General features: G+C 38.4%; 1 protein-coding gene across 4 annotated transcripts in view; it reads left to right on the forward strand.

Moving 5' to 3' along the window:
• SEMA3D (semaphorin 3D) overlaps positions 1–17,695 on the forward strand; it is a 138,528-nt gene that overhangs the window by 35,381 nt on the left and 85,452 nt on the right. For all 4 annotated transcript variants that reach the window (XM_030459131.1, XM_030459138.1, XM_030459153.1 and 1 more), the window contains one exon: positions 7,867–8,058. In XM_030459131.1, coding sequence (XP_030314991.1) covers positions 7,944–8,058 — 115 coding nt within the window. In that variant the 5' untranslated portion in view covers positions 7,867–7,943. The remainder of the gene's footprint in view (positions 1–7,866; positions 8,059–17,695) is intronic.

The following is a 17,695-nucleotide window of genomic DNA, read 5'->3' on the forward strand; positions in this document are numbered from 1 at the left end:
GCTTTCATCAGAGAAATGTAAGTACAATTTGTACCACAATAAAGTGTTTACTGTGAAATGACATTGACATTAGAAATATATTTTGTAAATGTAAATTCTTATTCCTTTATTTATTTTAATTTTTTGTTATTAATTGGGTTGTTTTCTTTGGGTGGAGGGTTTTTTATTTTTATTTTTTCAGCAGCGTCTGCTATTTTGTAACTGTGTGGACAGGCAGTTTAGCTATGGGTAGAACCAAGGAGTTTCTGCTTGCACAGGGTTGGCTGGCTAGTGGTGCCTGTAATGCATGCATAGGTGGAATGTGTAGTATATTGTTACATAGTATGCAATTAATGGAAAAGTACAGCTGTAGGATCTACCTTAAGTCTGGATTGCTTGGATTAAGGACAGAAGAGCTCAACCTACTTGAATCTGTAGATGTATCCATACAGGCAGCTCACTGGCTATATGCTTTTAGAGTATGTGCTATTATTTACCCTGCTGCTGTGTTGTGCCTAGAAGTAAGCCTGGACTTAATTCTTGGCAATTTTCACCGGAATGCTACATAATCTTTCCATCAAGCTGAGTTTTCATAAACATACAAAATACATGGTAGGGCAACTTTCCGTGGAAGCAGCTAATCTGCCAGCATTTGCTGGTGACCCCAGAAATACCAGCCAGTCCAGACCTCTGGTGGTTGAAATGTCATTTGACTCTTGACTCATTCTGCAGCCACTTTCTTGACTTTCCACTCCAGTCACTTTCTTGACTCAGTCTCCAGCCCTGCAGATGCTGGAAGTTCTCCTAATGAAAGAGGTACAGAAAACAGTTTTTCCATAGCAAAAGACTGGCAAGAATTCCTTGAGGAGAAAAAGGGGCTGTAATCCTTCCTTGGGGTTGGCCATCGTAGGCATGTGTTTCTTCCAGCAAAAGAACGGTAGTTGCAGGGTCAGTGGTTTAGCTGGCATGACAGTGCTGCATGGGGTTAATTCAGGTTTTAGCAGGACAAATTCAATCTGTTCATGTTTAAATGTTCAGTCAGGTCTCCCTAAAATGAGCATTTCTTTCCTCTGATGGCCATCATGACACTTTTCTGGCTTTTCTTTTCGTTCTCAACATCAGGCCAAGGCTGTTCTGCAGGCAAAGCTTCCTGCATCCATTCTCTCTTCCTGTCTACTTTATTCAGAGTTGAGCCAACCCACCCCAAGTGCTGCAGGTGGTGACAGACATTTCAGAGGAAAATTCTCTGCCTCGCTTTGAAAATGTCCAAACATCATGGTTCGTGGCAGGAAGTGGTTTGTGTCTGGGCTACCTTTTCATTAATGTCTCAAGGAATTTTCTTCCTACTGCTTTTTTCTTTTCTTGGATACTAAAGTTACAAAATCCATCTTAGAATTACTTTTCATAGCTTGAAATGTTTTTTTTTAATCTGGTGGGGAAACATGTTTTATTTAAAATAAAGGTTTGGCACTGAGGTTTGGCTTAGGGTTCATTTTGATTTTTACGTGTTGCTAAGTCATACCATACACAGCTTTCTTCTTTGGCTTGCATTTGGGTTTTGGTTTTTTTTCTTTTTCTTTTTTTTTTTTTTTTTTTTTTTTTAATGATCAGATATGTAGCATGTTACCATGCTGTTCTAAACAAAGAGCCTATGGGAAGTTGTTATTAAAGACATAGTATTTGAAATCACAGCTCCTTCCATAAAAGAAAGAAAAAAAAAATTCCATCTGAGATGCATATATCTAACTTCAGAGTGTATTTACGTGTGGAAGGTATCAGTTGCTCATCTGACTGGTGGGATTTTGTATTCATCTGCCTACCTCCTCTTTGCAATATCATTATCAGATGACAAGTTGCTTTCTATCTTATCCTTTTTCTTGGACAATAGACACTGGGCTTGAGAAATAGGGTATAAAATGTAGAACTATAGGTCTTATTTTGTTTTACTTCTTTTAGGGTGACACAATATACAAAGACTTAAGGTTAGAGAGTAGCATTTTTTTTATCATCAGTCTTGGATTTATGCATTGTATGTCCAAAAGATACAATGCCACAGATAAAACTTCCCAGAATCAGTTACTGGTGATATACAGCATGTCTGGGTGCACGGCTGTCTATCTGCCACATTCTGAAAGGATTACTTCTATGTCTACGTGAAATCTTTGGGTGTAATCCTGACCCCACTGACACTGACTTGAAAAATATCCCAGTATCTTTTAAGGATAAAGTGCTCATTTCCTATGTGTATAATTTTAAGTGCCTGATTGTAAATTTCATGGTCAGATAAGCTCTTCATAGCAGTGCAACACAAACTGCTCTGTAAATGTTACCAATTCTTCCAGTATTATCTCCAAACAGACTGCATGCCTTTTATAAATTTTTCCATCAGTAGACAGGCTTCACAAAGGTACAGAAAACTACAAAAAATAAACCAGATGAGTTCCTTCATGGTTATTCTCTCATGTTTCGCTTACTTATTCACAATTTTTACTTTAGCTTGAGTTTATTTTTATCTTAATGAACATAAATATTATAGTGTAGTCCTCGAATATTTTTTCTATCCATTGGAGAGCTTTATTTATTATCAGATGGCTCCTTGCAATAAAACCAGAATTTTCTGCTGACTCTTTGTTCCCTTGGATTTGTCCTCCTTGTCTCTCTGTCCCTTCATTTTTCTTTCCTATATTTGGCCCAAATGGGAATCAGAGCACGGATTTTTCTTGCCTTCCAAATTATTGGTGTTGAATGGGTAGGGTATCAATCCTATGAGGAGTTCAGCAAAAGTAAAGCCTGTAAAGCTTTGTAAAACTCCTTATAAGATGGGCTATGCATCAGATGAGTATTATTCATCTGTGTATTTAACAATGGCAAGGTCTGCTTTATGACAAAGTCTTAGCTAAAGCAGATATACTAAAAGTAACAATTTAAGCAAAATAAAACAAAACCTAACAAACCCCACCCAAGCAAACCAACAAACTCCCCTAAAAAACAACAAAAAAACCCCACCTACTGTTGGCTGTCATAATTTTCTGGACTGAACTATTGTCTTTTTATTCAGTAATATTTGCTACTGTTGAGATGTGATGAAATACTTATCTGTTTTGGGTTTGGGTTTTTTTTTTTTCTGTAGAAAGAAGTGTTTTTCAGAATTCTAGAACATTTGTGCTGCACTATTAGCAGCACAAAAGCTACTTAATAAGTGGGAGATTAGTGATGGATAATACTGTTTACCATTTCTTGGATGGAATTAGCTTTAAACCAGATTTCACAATGAAGAGAAAAACCTCCTCTGACAAAGAATATATCAACAGACCATCTATTTGAGGGGTATAAGAACATAGTTTCATTGTGCTTTGGATGTCTGGATGAATTTCGGCTTTGTTATTTAAGAAGTTAAGAATGTTAAGTTAGTCTGGAGATGTAATTTTATTTTTAGTCTATTTTGCTTTATGAGTTACTAACCTGACTCATGTATACTTGTAGTTTTCCCTCTTATTAACACAGAGTATTCAGTACCCAGTTCATGATTACACTACAGTTTTGAACCACACAGTAGACAACCATAACAACTTTTTCTTTTGGAATGTGTCTCAGAATTTAATGGTGAGATACCAGGTACATTACATCTGTGTATTTGTTTGTAAAGTAACATGCTTTTGATTGGTATGCATATATATGAAGTACTTGTACAACATAAATAAAGAGATAATGTACCTTTCAATATATTTTAATTTTAGGCGAGGTACTTTTTGTTTCTTCTTGCTTACTAGTTTTAAGTCTCTTAAAGGGAAATGTTTGTCTAACAGGCCACTCCTCCTATTTGGCTGATAACTGCAAGGGACATCTTTTAGTCTTTTCTGACTTTGTGGAAAAATAAATTAAACCCCCAGTATCTCAGACAGGGGCATCTGAAGAGAAGAAAGGAAAACTCAGAGACAGTAGTTTAAATATTGAGACTAAATGGCCTATATAACTTAGTCAATCTACTTGTAAGTCCATACTGACTACCACACCTTCTTATATTTTATTCTAGCTTTTTTTCATCAACATGATTCAACTCAAATCTTGCTTAATATTTTCAGTAGTTTTCTGCAATTTTTAACATTGCTATTATATTCAGTATGACTGTGCTATACCACTTGGTTAAACACTCTTTCTGTATTTGCTGCTGGCTGTTTTCGTTGCCCTCTTTATCAGGGTAAAAAATTGCAAATTTTGAAATACCTTTGGAAAGCTGATGGTAGAGACAAGTTTTAAGTTATCCTCCCATTGCATATAAGTTTTTATTAAGGAATTAAACTGTGAGTGACATGAACTACTGTTTAAAAAGTGTGTGTTTGCAGATAGGTCACTGTCTTTCCAGCCCTGGACTTCATGACGCTAGGAGAAGTTGGAAACTCACACAGTGTTTGTGAATGTGAGATTTTGCGTTTAGATAGATTTGAACTGCACAATCTGAAAAACCTCCCATAAGCACAGAGCTCCCTACTGTCTGTGTGTTTGAGAAGGCTGAAGAGCTCTGTTTATTGCAACAAAGGGCCTGGAATAAATTATGTTTAGTAAATTGGCTCCAGGTTTTCCTATTTCAGACAGTAGCTTTGGAGCAACCTATTTTATAGGCTCTACTAAATCTAACCAATTGCAGAGAGGTGACCTCCCATTTCAGGGATGTAACATTCACGCATGTGCCAGTTACATCCAGCTCTGGCAAGATGGCAGGACACCAGCAGATCAACATTTTGTCTTTTGGCAGTTTTAACCTACAAACCATTACAAATTTATCAGCTTCTCAGGGAGTTCCTAGCATGATGGAGCCAGGCTCCTTGGCCACCCTTCAGCATCCTGTCTCCCACCTCCACATAAAGGCAAATAATAGCTGCTTCATTCCAGTGGAAATACCCCTATTTTCAGCTTCCCCAGCTGGTGTCACTGGCGATAATTAACACAGGGCAGATATTTCCTAGCTGAAGCCAAGGTGGAAAAGTGGATTTAGCCTCAGCATTTTTCCTTTCAAATGCTTTTTCCTTATTTATTTTGGGTGTGTGAATGATGAGGAAGTTTTAGAGCATGTTAGCGCTTAGCAGAAGTACTGAAGAACTATATTAAGCAGTAATTTTTCCTTCTTTTCTTACTTTTGAGAGGAGGAAATAACAAGGGAATTAGATTTACTTTTAGGTTTTATATTTTATTTCTGTTGATGGGTCTGATTACTTCTGAGCAGTGTGACTAAGGCTCTTCTAAACACAGGACACTGATTGACATTGCAGATGTAACAGAGAAGAAGGATATTTCCTGAAGATTAACAGCCAGTTAGTTGGTTTGAAGTTCATTAACCTGAGCTAGTTGTTAGACTGCTGGAAGGACTCTGTGTAGAAGCTGGAATTGTATTAGAAGACTAAAAATATATATGGCAATCTGTCCAGATTTCAATGGATCTAGGACAAGGCAGGGTTGGCTTAAGCTCACAAATCAGCTGCCTCCAGCGTAAAATTAGTGCCTTATGTCAGGTAAAGCAACTGGTTTTTCACAGACATTATTCAAATAAAAGGGGAAAGAAAAAGAAAAAAATTCAAAAGGAATCTTACCATTAGCAAAAGAACCCTACATGAAAAAATGAGATTGTGAAGTACTGCCAAATGGTCAAGTTTAGTGCTGGTTCTCAGTCTGCAATCAAGCGACAGTGCGTTCAGACAACTGTTTTAGTTTTTTTCTCTATAAGTGACAAATTTAGTTTTGATTCTTCACTCAATTTTTCTTGGAGATGATGAGCCCCAAATCCTCTGCTGAGACTCCTATTGGCTCAGACCCAGACCCTCAAACCATGACTTCTGTGTATTTGAAGTGAGACTGCTGTTCTCTTAATTGCTTCTTTTTGACGCATAGTTTGTCTCTTTCAGCCCACTGAAGATGAACAAGGCTGGTGTCCCTTATCTTAACAGAATCTTCCTTCTCCTCCCTGCCCTTCTTTTCCCCTTCTTCTTCCTGAAATATATTAAGGTGAATGTAAACTTACGATAGTCCTTCACAGTCCAACCACAAACAGCTGTACTGGTATGGAAGAAGCACAGGCCTTCTCTCAGGATCCTATACCCCAATAAAGGGAAGGAATAGATGAACCAGAGGCATTGCATGTTTGTTTTGTTTTCATTGCATGTCATCTCATGAATATGTAGTGGCACTTGGCCAAAAGTAGTCCATTCACTTACTGAATGTGAGTGTTGAGGAGGGGATTGGGAAGAAAGAAGTCCAGTGTTCTGCAATATGGACGAGGCTTTGGGCATTTTAAAAATTGCTTTGCTCTGTTTTCTTCCCCATCACACCCTTCCTGCACACTCCCTTGTCTGTTGCTATTCACAGAAAGTTTGGAGGCTCAGAAAGGCCCAGCTTCATCTGAGAGAGGTTTCCTCTGGCAGAGAGAATTGAAGGGCTACTCTTTCCAGTCCCTTCATGCCAGGAAGGAAGTACTGCCTGCATCATGAGGTGCTAAATTGATTCTGGATGCCTCTGCAGCCTGCAGAGGTGCTCTGGCCCAATGCTGTAGACAGCTGATGTGCCAGACCCATAGAGTAGTTCCAGGGCCCCAGGCTATGCTGCATCTCCCCTGGATTCACAAAGAGCCTTTCCCCTTATGTCTGTGCAAGTGTTGGCTGATGTGGGCACGAGGTTTACTCTTTTAATCAGGCAGCGTCAGTACCTTTCAGAAAAGAATTTTCATGGCAAGTCATGAGTCATTAATCTCACTACTTACCATAACATTTCCTTACTTTTTGATTTACAGCATTACTCCAACACAGACATTTGTCATTCCACTGTCTCCCTTGACCTCTGCTATCATGCACTTGCAGGGAGAAGAAACTGCTTTCAGAGATATTTTCATGCTCTGACCTTTGTGGTTTATTAGCCATCTAATTCTGCCTTCAGAACTCGGGATGCAATTTCAAACCATTTCATATGCAAAAGTGGAATTATTGGGCAAAAAGGGTATCTTGTAAGTGGTTACAAACAGGACACCAGGAGAACTGTTGCTGCTTTCTGTTCAACTACTGGGGTGGCAGTGAGACCCTGAGGAAGTAGGGTCTACTGTAGTTTTTTGCATAGAGAAAATAAGGCCAGTGATAATTACTTTGATTTGTAAAACACTTTAACATTTATGGAATATAGATGAATGTTTCTAAGAGAAAAGTGTTGCAAAGCTGTCTTAGTGGCACGCTGGGCTAATAAAGTCCTGTATCAGCCTGTTGACTTCAGCATGAACCACTCATTAAAGTTTATAGGACATTTTGGTGGGCGAATTGAGGCAGTTATTCAGCTGGAAATATCATACTGAAAGCATATTTAAAAGCATCAGCTGCATCAACTTTTTTTTGTGTTAAAACTATACACAACTTCTTGCTCTATCCAGTTTTCTTAGTTTGTTTATGAAAGTTTATGATGGGGATGTATTCACTCTTGTACAACTGTGGTATCTAAGATCTTACAGTTTATTCTGGACATAGTATAAACACACAATAGCTGTAGTACTGAGATAAAGAGAGAATTATAAAACATGAAGATATCCAATTGAGTGGAATGAGCTAACAAGTTGCATGATCACTTTGAATGGCAAATGTTCTTTTTATGGATACTGCATTAATTTAATTTGTGCTTAAACTGTAGCTATGCTAGGGATTGGCATTTGAAAAGTTTACATATTTTTCCAGTCTCAAAATGTGTAAGATTAGTATTAAAGAAACCGTTTTAAATTTTGATTTATACTAGAGGAAAAAATGCTTTTTGTAACAAAAGTGTTAAATAAGCTACTCTTTAAAGATCGGTCTGGCCTGCTGTCAGAATTATAATTTATACAATAATGCAAAAAATCTACAGATGTTTCCTTTTTTCTTCCAGATAAAATTTGTACTGTTTGAAAAGTGGGGAGATAACTTCACCATAGTGCAAAAGAAGAGACAGAAGAAGAGAGCAGAATGAGAGCTTCCCAAGTCCCACATGCCTGCAGCCTGTTATCTTTTGTGATGCTGTTCCTTCCAGTCACTGGAACGTCAAAACAAAATATCCCAAGACTTAAGCTTTCCTATAAAGGTAAACTTTTCAGTAGTTTTTCTGATTCTACCACTTTTGTTTTGATGTGATGTTGCCAGCAGTTCATTTGTATTATTAATATGGAAAATGAAATGCAGTTGTCCCTGCAGTTCCCAGAAACATGATAGAAGCCTTAAAGATGGATGAATTATGCCTAGGGACAGTATTAAAGTCTCTTTTTTTAAGTGTAGGGGGGGTACAAGTTACTGAAATATAACTGCATTTTAAAACTATTATTTCAGTTTTCTCCAAGAGGTTATTAATATACAATAAACAATTAGAGGGGAGTCATTGCCTAAAATAGGCTTCTTGTGGTACTTGAAACACCATGAGGTCTGTTGGAGACATTCCCATGTGGCTGGTGGGGATGTCATGGAACATGGGGGACACTCACACCTTCCAAGAGAATCAAGGAAAGAGTTGCCCAAAGTGTTTCTAATGGCACTATTTTATTTTTGTAATATTTTTTTTCTCTACCACTAAGTTGGTATGTGAAACTATGTTTTCTTTCTTATTACCCCTTTGGATCACAAAAGCATGTTTTTCTGCTGGCTTTCTTAACCTTATATGTACTTCTTATTGAGAATCTTACAGGCTGGGAGATTTAAACACAGATACACTTATGTATCAATGGGCAAGTTTTTATATTAGGTAGATTTCTTGTTGCTTTGAATGTCCAGTACATTTCCACAGTCTTTACAAGGCTCAGAGACGCATCACTTTGATATTGTCTCCTTTAGCTAAAGCAAATGCTCTCCAGTTAGTCATTTTTCAGTTATGTCAGCACCCTGCCCTTATGGGAGCTGATTCGGCTCTCAATTTTTCCAACATAAGTCTTCCTATGCATCACAGATTTACACTCAGGAGAGTGTGATGGGACAGGAGGCTGTAAAGCCTTCATCAGTGGTTATGATGTGTTTATCAGGAATTTAGCACACATAGGAATTTACTGAGTAAGCATGATGACATACTATTTATTTACAAGCTTCCCTTTTACTAGATTTGTACATTGTTCCGCTGTGTATATACGTTTGAATGTGTTTGTGTGAGAGAGACAGAGGACCAAAGATCAAGGGATCTTGACAACAGTTTTATAAATTCAGGAAACAGTTGCACTCACTGAAGCCAGTGAATACAGAAACCGAAAGACCTGACATGAGTTATGGACGATAGCAGTAAAAAAACCCTAACATATAGGCATGCTTTTCACAGCTAGGCCCTGGAGATAATTCCCAATAGCAGTATATACCATATGTTGATGGCATTTATTGTGGATTTGACACTCATGATTAGTGAATTCCTCTCAACTTCAAAAGCAGATAGCCTGTGGCAAAATCCTGATGAATGCATTTGGCACGTAAGGAGGGGAAGCAAGAAAAATTATTGAGGTCAGCACAGGCAAAAAAGTAAAAAAAAATGTTCACTGAAATCTTAGTTTAAAATAGTGGTAGCGACCTTCTGGGAGTGGTTGGGAAGATGCCTGAGCTCGTTTAAAAAGACAATGAGTGCATGATTGATATTTAGGCCCTGACCCAAACTTTTATTAGCAACTTTATAACACTTTCAGTTTGGCTTGAGGTATAGAGTTTCCTATCCAAACTTATCCACCTATATCCCTGTAGGGGAAAAAAAAAGCCACTGAAGATACAAAATGGCACATAAATCTTGAGTTGGAGAGCTGTGATGGAACTGAAAACCAAAGGAAAGAGAATTATCAGACTTCATTGTGCCTCTTCTTGCCTTTTTAATTTTTTTTTTTTTTAATTTTTATATTTATTTTATTTTTTGGAGTGGGGGGAAGGGGAGTATTTTTATTTTCCACAGGAAACAAGAAAAAAGTTACAGCTTTGTTTTAACACTTTTGCATTGCAATGGTGCAGATAGTACTTGTCATAATTAAATCATATTTTTGTTGCTGATAACAGCATGGCACATGTTCTGACTATTTAATACAGTTGTCAGAATTCAGAATTATGTTTACCTTTCTTGTCCCCATCCCCCTCCAAGTATTCCAGCCAAAATAACTCCATGGTTTCTGAGAACAAGATGTAGGAGAAATGAACTGTCTTGCCAGTTCTCATAAAGTTACAGTCATGCCACTGACAAGTCCTGGCATCTCCATTCTTTGGAATTAAATCTTGAAACAGCATGAAGAGTATAATATGGGGCCCTTTTACGGACCAGATATGGCTACATCAGGCACCTTGGAAAACCTGGTCACATGTGTGTGCTTTTTTGGCTGCTTAAGATGTTGTCTTTCAAGGGAAGGTGTAATCCCCTTCCAAGTGCAATGTGTTTAGGGGATGGCATAACTCCATTTTCCTAGAGTGGCTGAAAATTTGGTCAAGCTGGAAGTGAGCAGGACTTTCCCCTGCAGCTGCTTCACCAAAGAGCTGCAGCCCAGCACACCTCAGCTGGGGGGTAGGAAACTGCTTCTTCCCATGTCCTGACAGTAAGGAGAAGAAAAATCACCCCAAGTGACAAATGCTGAGGGTTAGAAAGTGCAGGGGACAAGAAAGAGAAAGAAGGGGAAGAGGGAGCAGCAGCAGGTTGTGTTAGATAAAAGGAGTATCTATAGCCACAAGAGTGCTGCAAATCATCATAAGTTCATCATAAGTCCCTGCGTTCAGACAGCAATTAAAATTTTTCAGCTTGTCTGAATGGTTTTCATCTTCTGACTTCGCTTAAGAGGTGGAAATCTCTGCTGGAGATGTTGAGATACAGATACTACAGTGAATGGTGTGGGTATCAACATGATGTCATATGATGGATTTCTGTCATTAGTGGTGCCCGTTCTAAAAAATCATAAACACATAAACCCACAAAACCACACAAATCAATTAAAATATCTTTTAATACAGAGGCAAAGTCATGTATCCACCTGTGTTAATATAATATTTTAAGACCTTTAATTAGATACCTCATCCTATATTCCCATGCTTTCACTGATTCATTAATTGAATTATTCTTCAAAATATATTTTATCTTCTTCACTCTGATTTTAGCTTCTACATATTAGTACATGTTTTTATTATCCCAGAAATTATAACTGCTATCATGATGCTTCTAGACTGCTTTCACTCCATGGACTGTAAGTAATCTACCTCTTTAGACACTTTTACAATATTCTGAGATGGTTTTATTAATAAATTATAGCTTTAATACTATAAGAAGGCAAAGTGTATTCCAATAGAAGATTGCCATCCTTAGAAAACAAGGCCCTGAGTTTTGAGTAATGCTCCATATCTTACAAGCCATTGTATAACACTGTGTTCAGCCTCAGAGGAACAATGTGTATTTATCATTCATTCCCCTGTGACTGGAGATACCCTAAGACCACAATCCAAATTGCAGAACTCTGCAAGCATAGAAGTGACCTTCAGCTTCCCTAAGCAGCAAATCCTTCTTGTCTGCTATCTCATTTAACATCCTTGTTCCCTTCAGCAAAAGCAGAAGGTTTTCATGTACTAATCTCATTCAATACTGTCATTGACAGGACAGCATCAGTTTTGTTACTGAAAAAGGGAAGGGTCTGTGTCATAATTCAGACATAGAACTGTATGTGTTATTTCATACTGTGTAGATGGTTTTATCTGTGTCTGTCTTTTGAGTTGTAGTCTCTGCCAATTCATTAGCAGGTACTTTTATGCAGGGGTTTTGTGTGTGTTCCTAGGTTTTACTTTATCAGGAGAGACATAAAATAACTAGACTAGAAGGTGGATTACCTTCTAAGAAAATAAGATAAAACATTTTCAACTTCTTTTCGATTTTTAGCCCTCTGAAAATTTTCCAGTAGAAATGCAGACTCCTAAACTGCAATTTTAAGCCTATTTATTTGTTCTATTTTATTTGTTGTCATGCATTCTTAGAAATAGTCTGTGCATTCAAAGAATACATTTATACACAGAAGTGTGAATCCTATTTTCTTGGCTGGGAGGGTGTGCCCCAGCCCAGATTTGGACATTGTCACCAGTGACATACACATTGATATCCACAAACCTGAATCAAGCTCATGGGGAATGTGGCCATGCCCCAAAAGCAAGCCATGCTTGCTGTATCCAGTGCTGATTTTCATGGTCAGAGGAATGGGATCCTGTTTAGTGGCACAACACATGGGAAAAGGGAAGACTAAAGGCAACCTTTGGCTTTTAAAACAGAATTTACTTAACACCATTAAAAAGAACTAGGGCAGTAATTTAAATCTAATACACAAGAACATTATTCTCAGCTGATTTTTTTTCTTCGTGTTGAATCAATTAAGATGAGTTCTCACTCCCACTGAGTTCTGCCACTTCAGTAAATTGAAGCAGGTTCGACTTTCCACTCCTTGCTATTTTCATCTTAAATAAGTAAACTAAAGACCTGCAATTCTGTCTCCTCTATTGAAGGATGACAATGGTAAATCATCAGCTCCACATGGAAATTACCATGTCTAAGAATTGTTTAGCCTCATGCAGTGTCTTGCACACATGATTTTCTTCCCTTTAAGAGTGATTCCTTCTTGTAACATGGTGGATAATATTTTGGTGCCAGGAATTCATTTGAAAATATCACTGAATTAGTACATTTCCTTAATTTTCTAAAAATGATCCTTTAATGATGCTTTACAGTGTGAAGCATCCTGTTTTCTATATATCTTTTTCTTTAAGCAAGTTACATTTTATAACTGAGGAGATGCTTAACTGTTGCATCAGAGCAGTTTGCTCTGCTTCAGTAAAGCTGGCTTATTTCCATGTCATGCATCATTTAATTATCCATGTGAAATACAGCTAGAATTGTATAGCTCCAAGAGTCTTATTTAAACTGTTGGTGACATTGTGGTACCACGATGTGGCTGTTGCAGAGCTATGAATGGCTGGAACATGGTAAACTGGTAATGTACAAAAAAACCTAGAAATGAGCTTGCATTTCTGCAGCTGTGCTTGCTCCATGGGAAGAGGAACAAAAATCAGTAAAAACATGCTTTTGGGGTAGTATCAGCAGCTGTCATACTGAATGCCTGTGAAGATCAAGGAAATTGTGCTGAGTGAGCAAGTGCTGCTTTTCTTGAATCCCTTGTTTCTTTCTTAATTTATGATTTGTGATTTCTCTGAAAAAAATGCCTCAGATTCCTTTCTAGAGTAACATACAATGTTTAAGTGAGAGCTAAGATCCTTGTTTCAGATCCTTTCCTAGTTATAAAATAGATGTTGCCTGGTTTGTCTCCAAAATGCTTTTTGGAGGCAGCGAACACCGAGATTTAAAATGTACCCTAGCCTGAAGATGAATGGGCATTGCTGTTCATGTAAGAAAAGACTCTTGGAAGTGCTGTAGACTAAGTATAAACTTGGAAGGGTTTTATTGCATTTTAGTAACAGGAAAAACAGCAAGTTTCTTACAGACAGTTTTTTCCTTTTATAAACTAGTGAACTTGGAGGTCAGATCCAACTATATGTTGCATTTTCTGTCATATAATTATCATATATATAATGTCCTGGAGAGCAGCCTCCAGTCAGTGACATCAACAGTTTACATAGGAGTTGAACTAAGAATAACCTTAGAGAACTGACCCGTATCAACCTCTTTAACAGTGTAAACAGCCTGTAGCTCACAACAGTTTTCTTTTTTTTCCTGATCACAAAAGGGCCTCAATTGGATAAAAACTGAATTGTGCTCCCAAAATACCAAACTATTCTGCTGAATGTCCACTTGATTAAATCTCAGAAGATGAGAGAAAAAAAACAAAGGAGTAAGACTTTGGGATGAATGATAGGTCCCTTGTAAAAAGGAGGATGAGACAACACCCAAAACTGCTTCCCTAGAAGAAGAATGTGGGGAAGATACATGATTGGTGGCATCAGCTTTGAAGAGAGTACTTTAAAAAATATTTATCTAATTGCACTGCTACTGAAGACATTTGAGAAGGAAACAGAATTCAGAGTAGTTCAGATGATCCTAACCTTGTTCTCCTTCTATGTACTAATTTGAGGGCATGATCCTCTTGACGTCAGCGTGTGTCTAGCAGTGGACATCTGCGTTTGCAGCACAGGTCCTCCAGTCACATCCTATTTCCTTTTCCTTCCTCCACATTTCTGCTGTTCTATTTATAGACGAGTTCCTCAAAGAAGGGCCGAGGGGTGGTCTATGCTGTAGTCAAAACTTTTGGAGATAAATACACAAAGAGATAGCAGAAAGACAGAGACAAAATTTCTTTTATCATGGCAGAGCACTATCAGAGAAGCCAGAGGGACTGGCTAACTGTAGTTACACAGGGGCAGTTATATGAGGCTAATTCAAGAAAGCTGGCATTCTCCTTTGTGATACAAATCCTGCCTGTCCCAGAGAAATATGCTGTGTGATGCCATTGAGCTTGCTAGCCAAAACCTAATTTTTAGGTTTAACTTATCATGCAATTTGAGGACAGCTTTACAACTCCCTCTGCATCATCCATGAACTTTAGATTTTTTGAAAGATATTTCAAATAAAAAATATCAATTCTTTTGCCTTCCAATATTAAATAATAGCTTATTCCTATATACTAATGATTGACACGAGGTAATATGATTGTGCATGTGGTTACCTTGTGCATTTCTGATTTACCTTGCCCTGTAATTTTTAGTTAGCACAGTCCTATTGCAGCATTGCCCAAGCCAACAAAGCAGATATTGGGTCCACTTGCATATCTGCATATGTGACTCTGGATCTGACAGAGGTGGCCAGGCACAACTCCAACGCAAACAACTGGCTTAGAAGGGAATTAAAGTATATATTCAGTGACCTCAAGCTTTAATGGCTTCATAAGTACTTAACTCATGTCAAAGTCAGAAAGTATAACGGATAATTATATTTCACTTTGCCATGGAAGAACATTATGCTACTCCAGGCTATTACAATGTGTATTGGTTTTATTGTGATGTGTATTGGTTTTATTTTCATCTCTGGAAATTATCCTTTGCTGCTGCTAGTGCAAAAACAGTTTGAAAAGTTACCTTTAAATGTGCCATTTGAGTTATCCTGTGACACTTGCTGGCTTTGCAATCAAATAAAGTACATCTGGAAAACTGGAAAAAGAATATAAGGAGGAAAATCTTTAAAGTTTTCTTAATATAATAATTTCAACCACACACATTTCAACCACATTTTCTCAGACAATTTCCATTATGTTCAGCTACACCATATAATGATTAAGTGACTTAAACAGTGCTTTTGTACAGCAGTTGCATCTCTGTCCTGCACTTCAGTAGCAATTAAGTGCAGAGCTATTAATTTTGCTTTGTGATATTAAGCAGAAGTCATGATGGTAGAAACAACTAAGTTATTAATGCCCCCACTGTCACTGTAGAAGTTCTCATTCCTTATTCAGAGCATGGGAAAAAAACATTATCTGGCCCATGTCAGAGAGGGAACCCCCCGGTGGGGACAGGAACAAGCAGTTATGTGTGGGGGAGAGCAAGTGGGAACCTCCTAAAGCAGGTTTGCTGCCAACAGAGGAAATATCTGTTCCACTGGCAGGTAAATCTGCCCACAGATATCCCTGCCTTCAACCTCCTTTCCTGTACAGGCGATCTTTCCACCACAGCCAATTCAGCCCTGCCAAATGCTGCCTTTGCTCCCCGCTGTTTGGTTCCCAGACTTGGTTTCACCCTTTTACTTTACCTGCTCTGCCTCTTAGTTCATCTGGACCTGTCTTGGTGGAGTTGAGAAACTAGAACAGTTTTTCAAAGCCCATTACAAGGAAATTTCCATGCCCTCAGGGGGAGGGTGGGAATGGTGTTGAAGGACCATCAGCACTGACAGGCTCTCTCAGACAGTGGTTTCATGGCAGCCAAGCCAACATAACAGCATGCTGCTTTTTGAAGGAAGGCATCTCCCTCCTTTCTCCCTTCTCCCCAAACACACATTTCCACTTCTTTCCCCCTCACCTTCTCCCTGATGCATGGACCCACCCTTTCTCTTGCACCAGGTCCAGATTTCATCAGCCCCTTTGGCAAGGACATGTGCTATTGGCAGTAGGACTTTTGCTCTCTTACTTAGCTTTGCAGCTTGAACATACAGCTTGTGTGGGCTCTGGTCCAATGCTTGGGAGTCAAAGAGCAGGATGGCCCCCTCAGCTTCTTACTAGACACTCAGGGCTAGAGCTGCAGCTGATAAAATTGTTCCAGGTCTCAGTGGTTAAACTGAGGGTTTGGCTTCAAGTCTTGGTGCAAGTGCAAGTGGGGTGTGTGTCTGTCTGTGGAGTATGCAGAGGGTGGGGAAGGGTGGGACGTGCAGCTATTGAGTGTTTCCATAAAAATCTGTGTTGCTCACAGACACTGATTATAACTGGTATGTAGCATATGGCTGCACTAGTATGGAAATTGCAAATAGCTTTCAGTAATAGAAATTACAGGCAACAAAACTGTACTTTTCTGTCTGTGGGCTGATCTTTTAAGTCTTGAAAAGAGAGACAATAATGAATTAACTGAACAAGTAAATCTGTTTGGTACTATCTCTCCTTTGCACTGTCAACTCACCTTCTACAGGAATAGCTTATGCTGTTCCAAATCTCTCCTAAGCCTGTTAGTATTGATAATAATTTGATAATAATGTGTTTTTCAGGCCCATGCTGTCTGATGTTATTACAGGAGAGCTGCTGATACCACCACAGCTCAAGGTCTCTCATCTTTTAGCATGAAGGCCTTGTCTACTTTGTTATGAACATTATATCACTTAGGAAGCTGGCAAATACATTGAAACTGGTGAGAAAAGTGTTAAAAAAAAGGTGTTAGTAAAATATCTGACCATTTAAAACTCAACATTTTTCATATATAACAGCTGTAGGCTCAGTGGAGCAAGTCCAGGTGTTAGATGAGAAATTTGAGAAAACAGGTCTGAATAAAGTGAGTCAGACTCTCAGAGATCTGTCAGCACCTGTCAGTACTGTCAGACAGCTACTGAGACAAATCCAGGTTTCTGTAGCAAATTATACCTTGGATTTGTTTGAGAAAAGTCCTTGCAGGTTTAAATCCTGAACAATGAAATCCACAACAAAATTCTCATTCGCTGTAAGTGTGAAACTAAGTCCACTTATCTGCATTCCTAAGGCTGGAATTTCATCAACAGGGCAAAAACTGAGTAAGGACTTTAAAACATGTCATGTTCTGTACAGCTGCTACCAGATAGTGTGAGCAGAAGAAATAACACAAACTGCTGGTGTTTTATCAGCCCACGGATATAGGGGCTATAAGATGTAGCAAAGAGCTCTTCTCTCTGTGTCCATGTGCAGAGAATATCTTGTTCTCATCAGTTTCTCTGAAGGTGCTGCTACTGTTGCTTGAACATTCCATTTTTGCATCATTCTGAAGAAGGTAGAGTCTGAACTGAAGAGCTGGTACTATTTTGAAGACAAGTGCAATATAATGACAGTAATTTGTTTTGAAGGGAGGGATAGCACTGCATATAATTGTATGAACCATAGTCAGACAAAGGAAGATTTATATTCCTTAAAGTGCTGAGCATGGTCATCGTGTTGCATTTTTAACACCCGGATGTACTCACAAAGTGCAATACACATCTCCATTGAAGCAGGAAAGAATTAATCCACTGCTACCAAGCGCAGTGTGTTCATTCATGCAAGTTAATGCAAGTCCCAAATCCCTTAGGTGGTTTAATGCTAAAT

This window comes from Calypte anna, chromosome 1, assembly GCF_003957555.1.
Source record: "Calypte anna isolate BGI_N300 chromosome 1, bCalAnn1_v1.p, whole genome shotgun sequence".
NCBI classification, from domain to species: domain Eukaryota; kingdom Metazoa; phylum Chordata; class Aves; order Apodiformes; family Trochilidae; genus Calypte; species Calypte anna.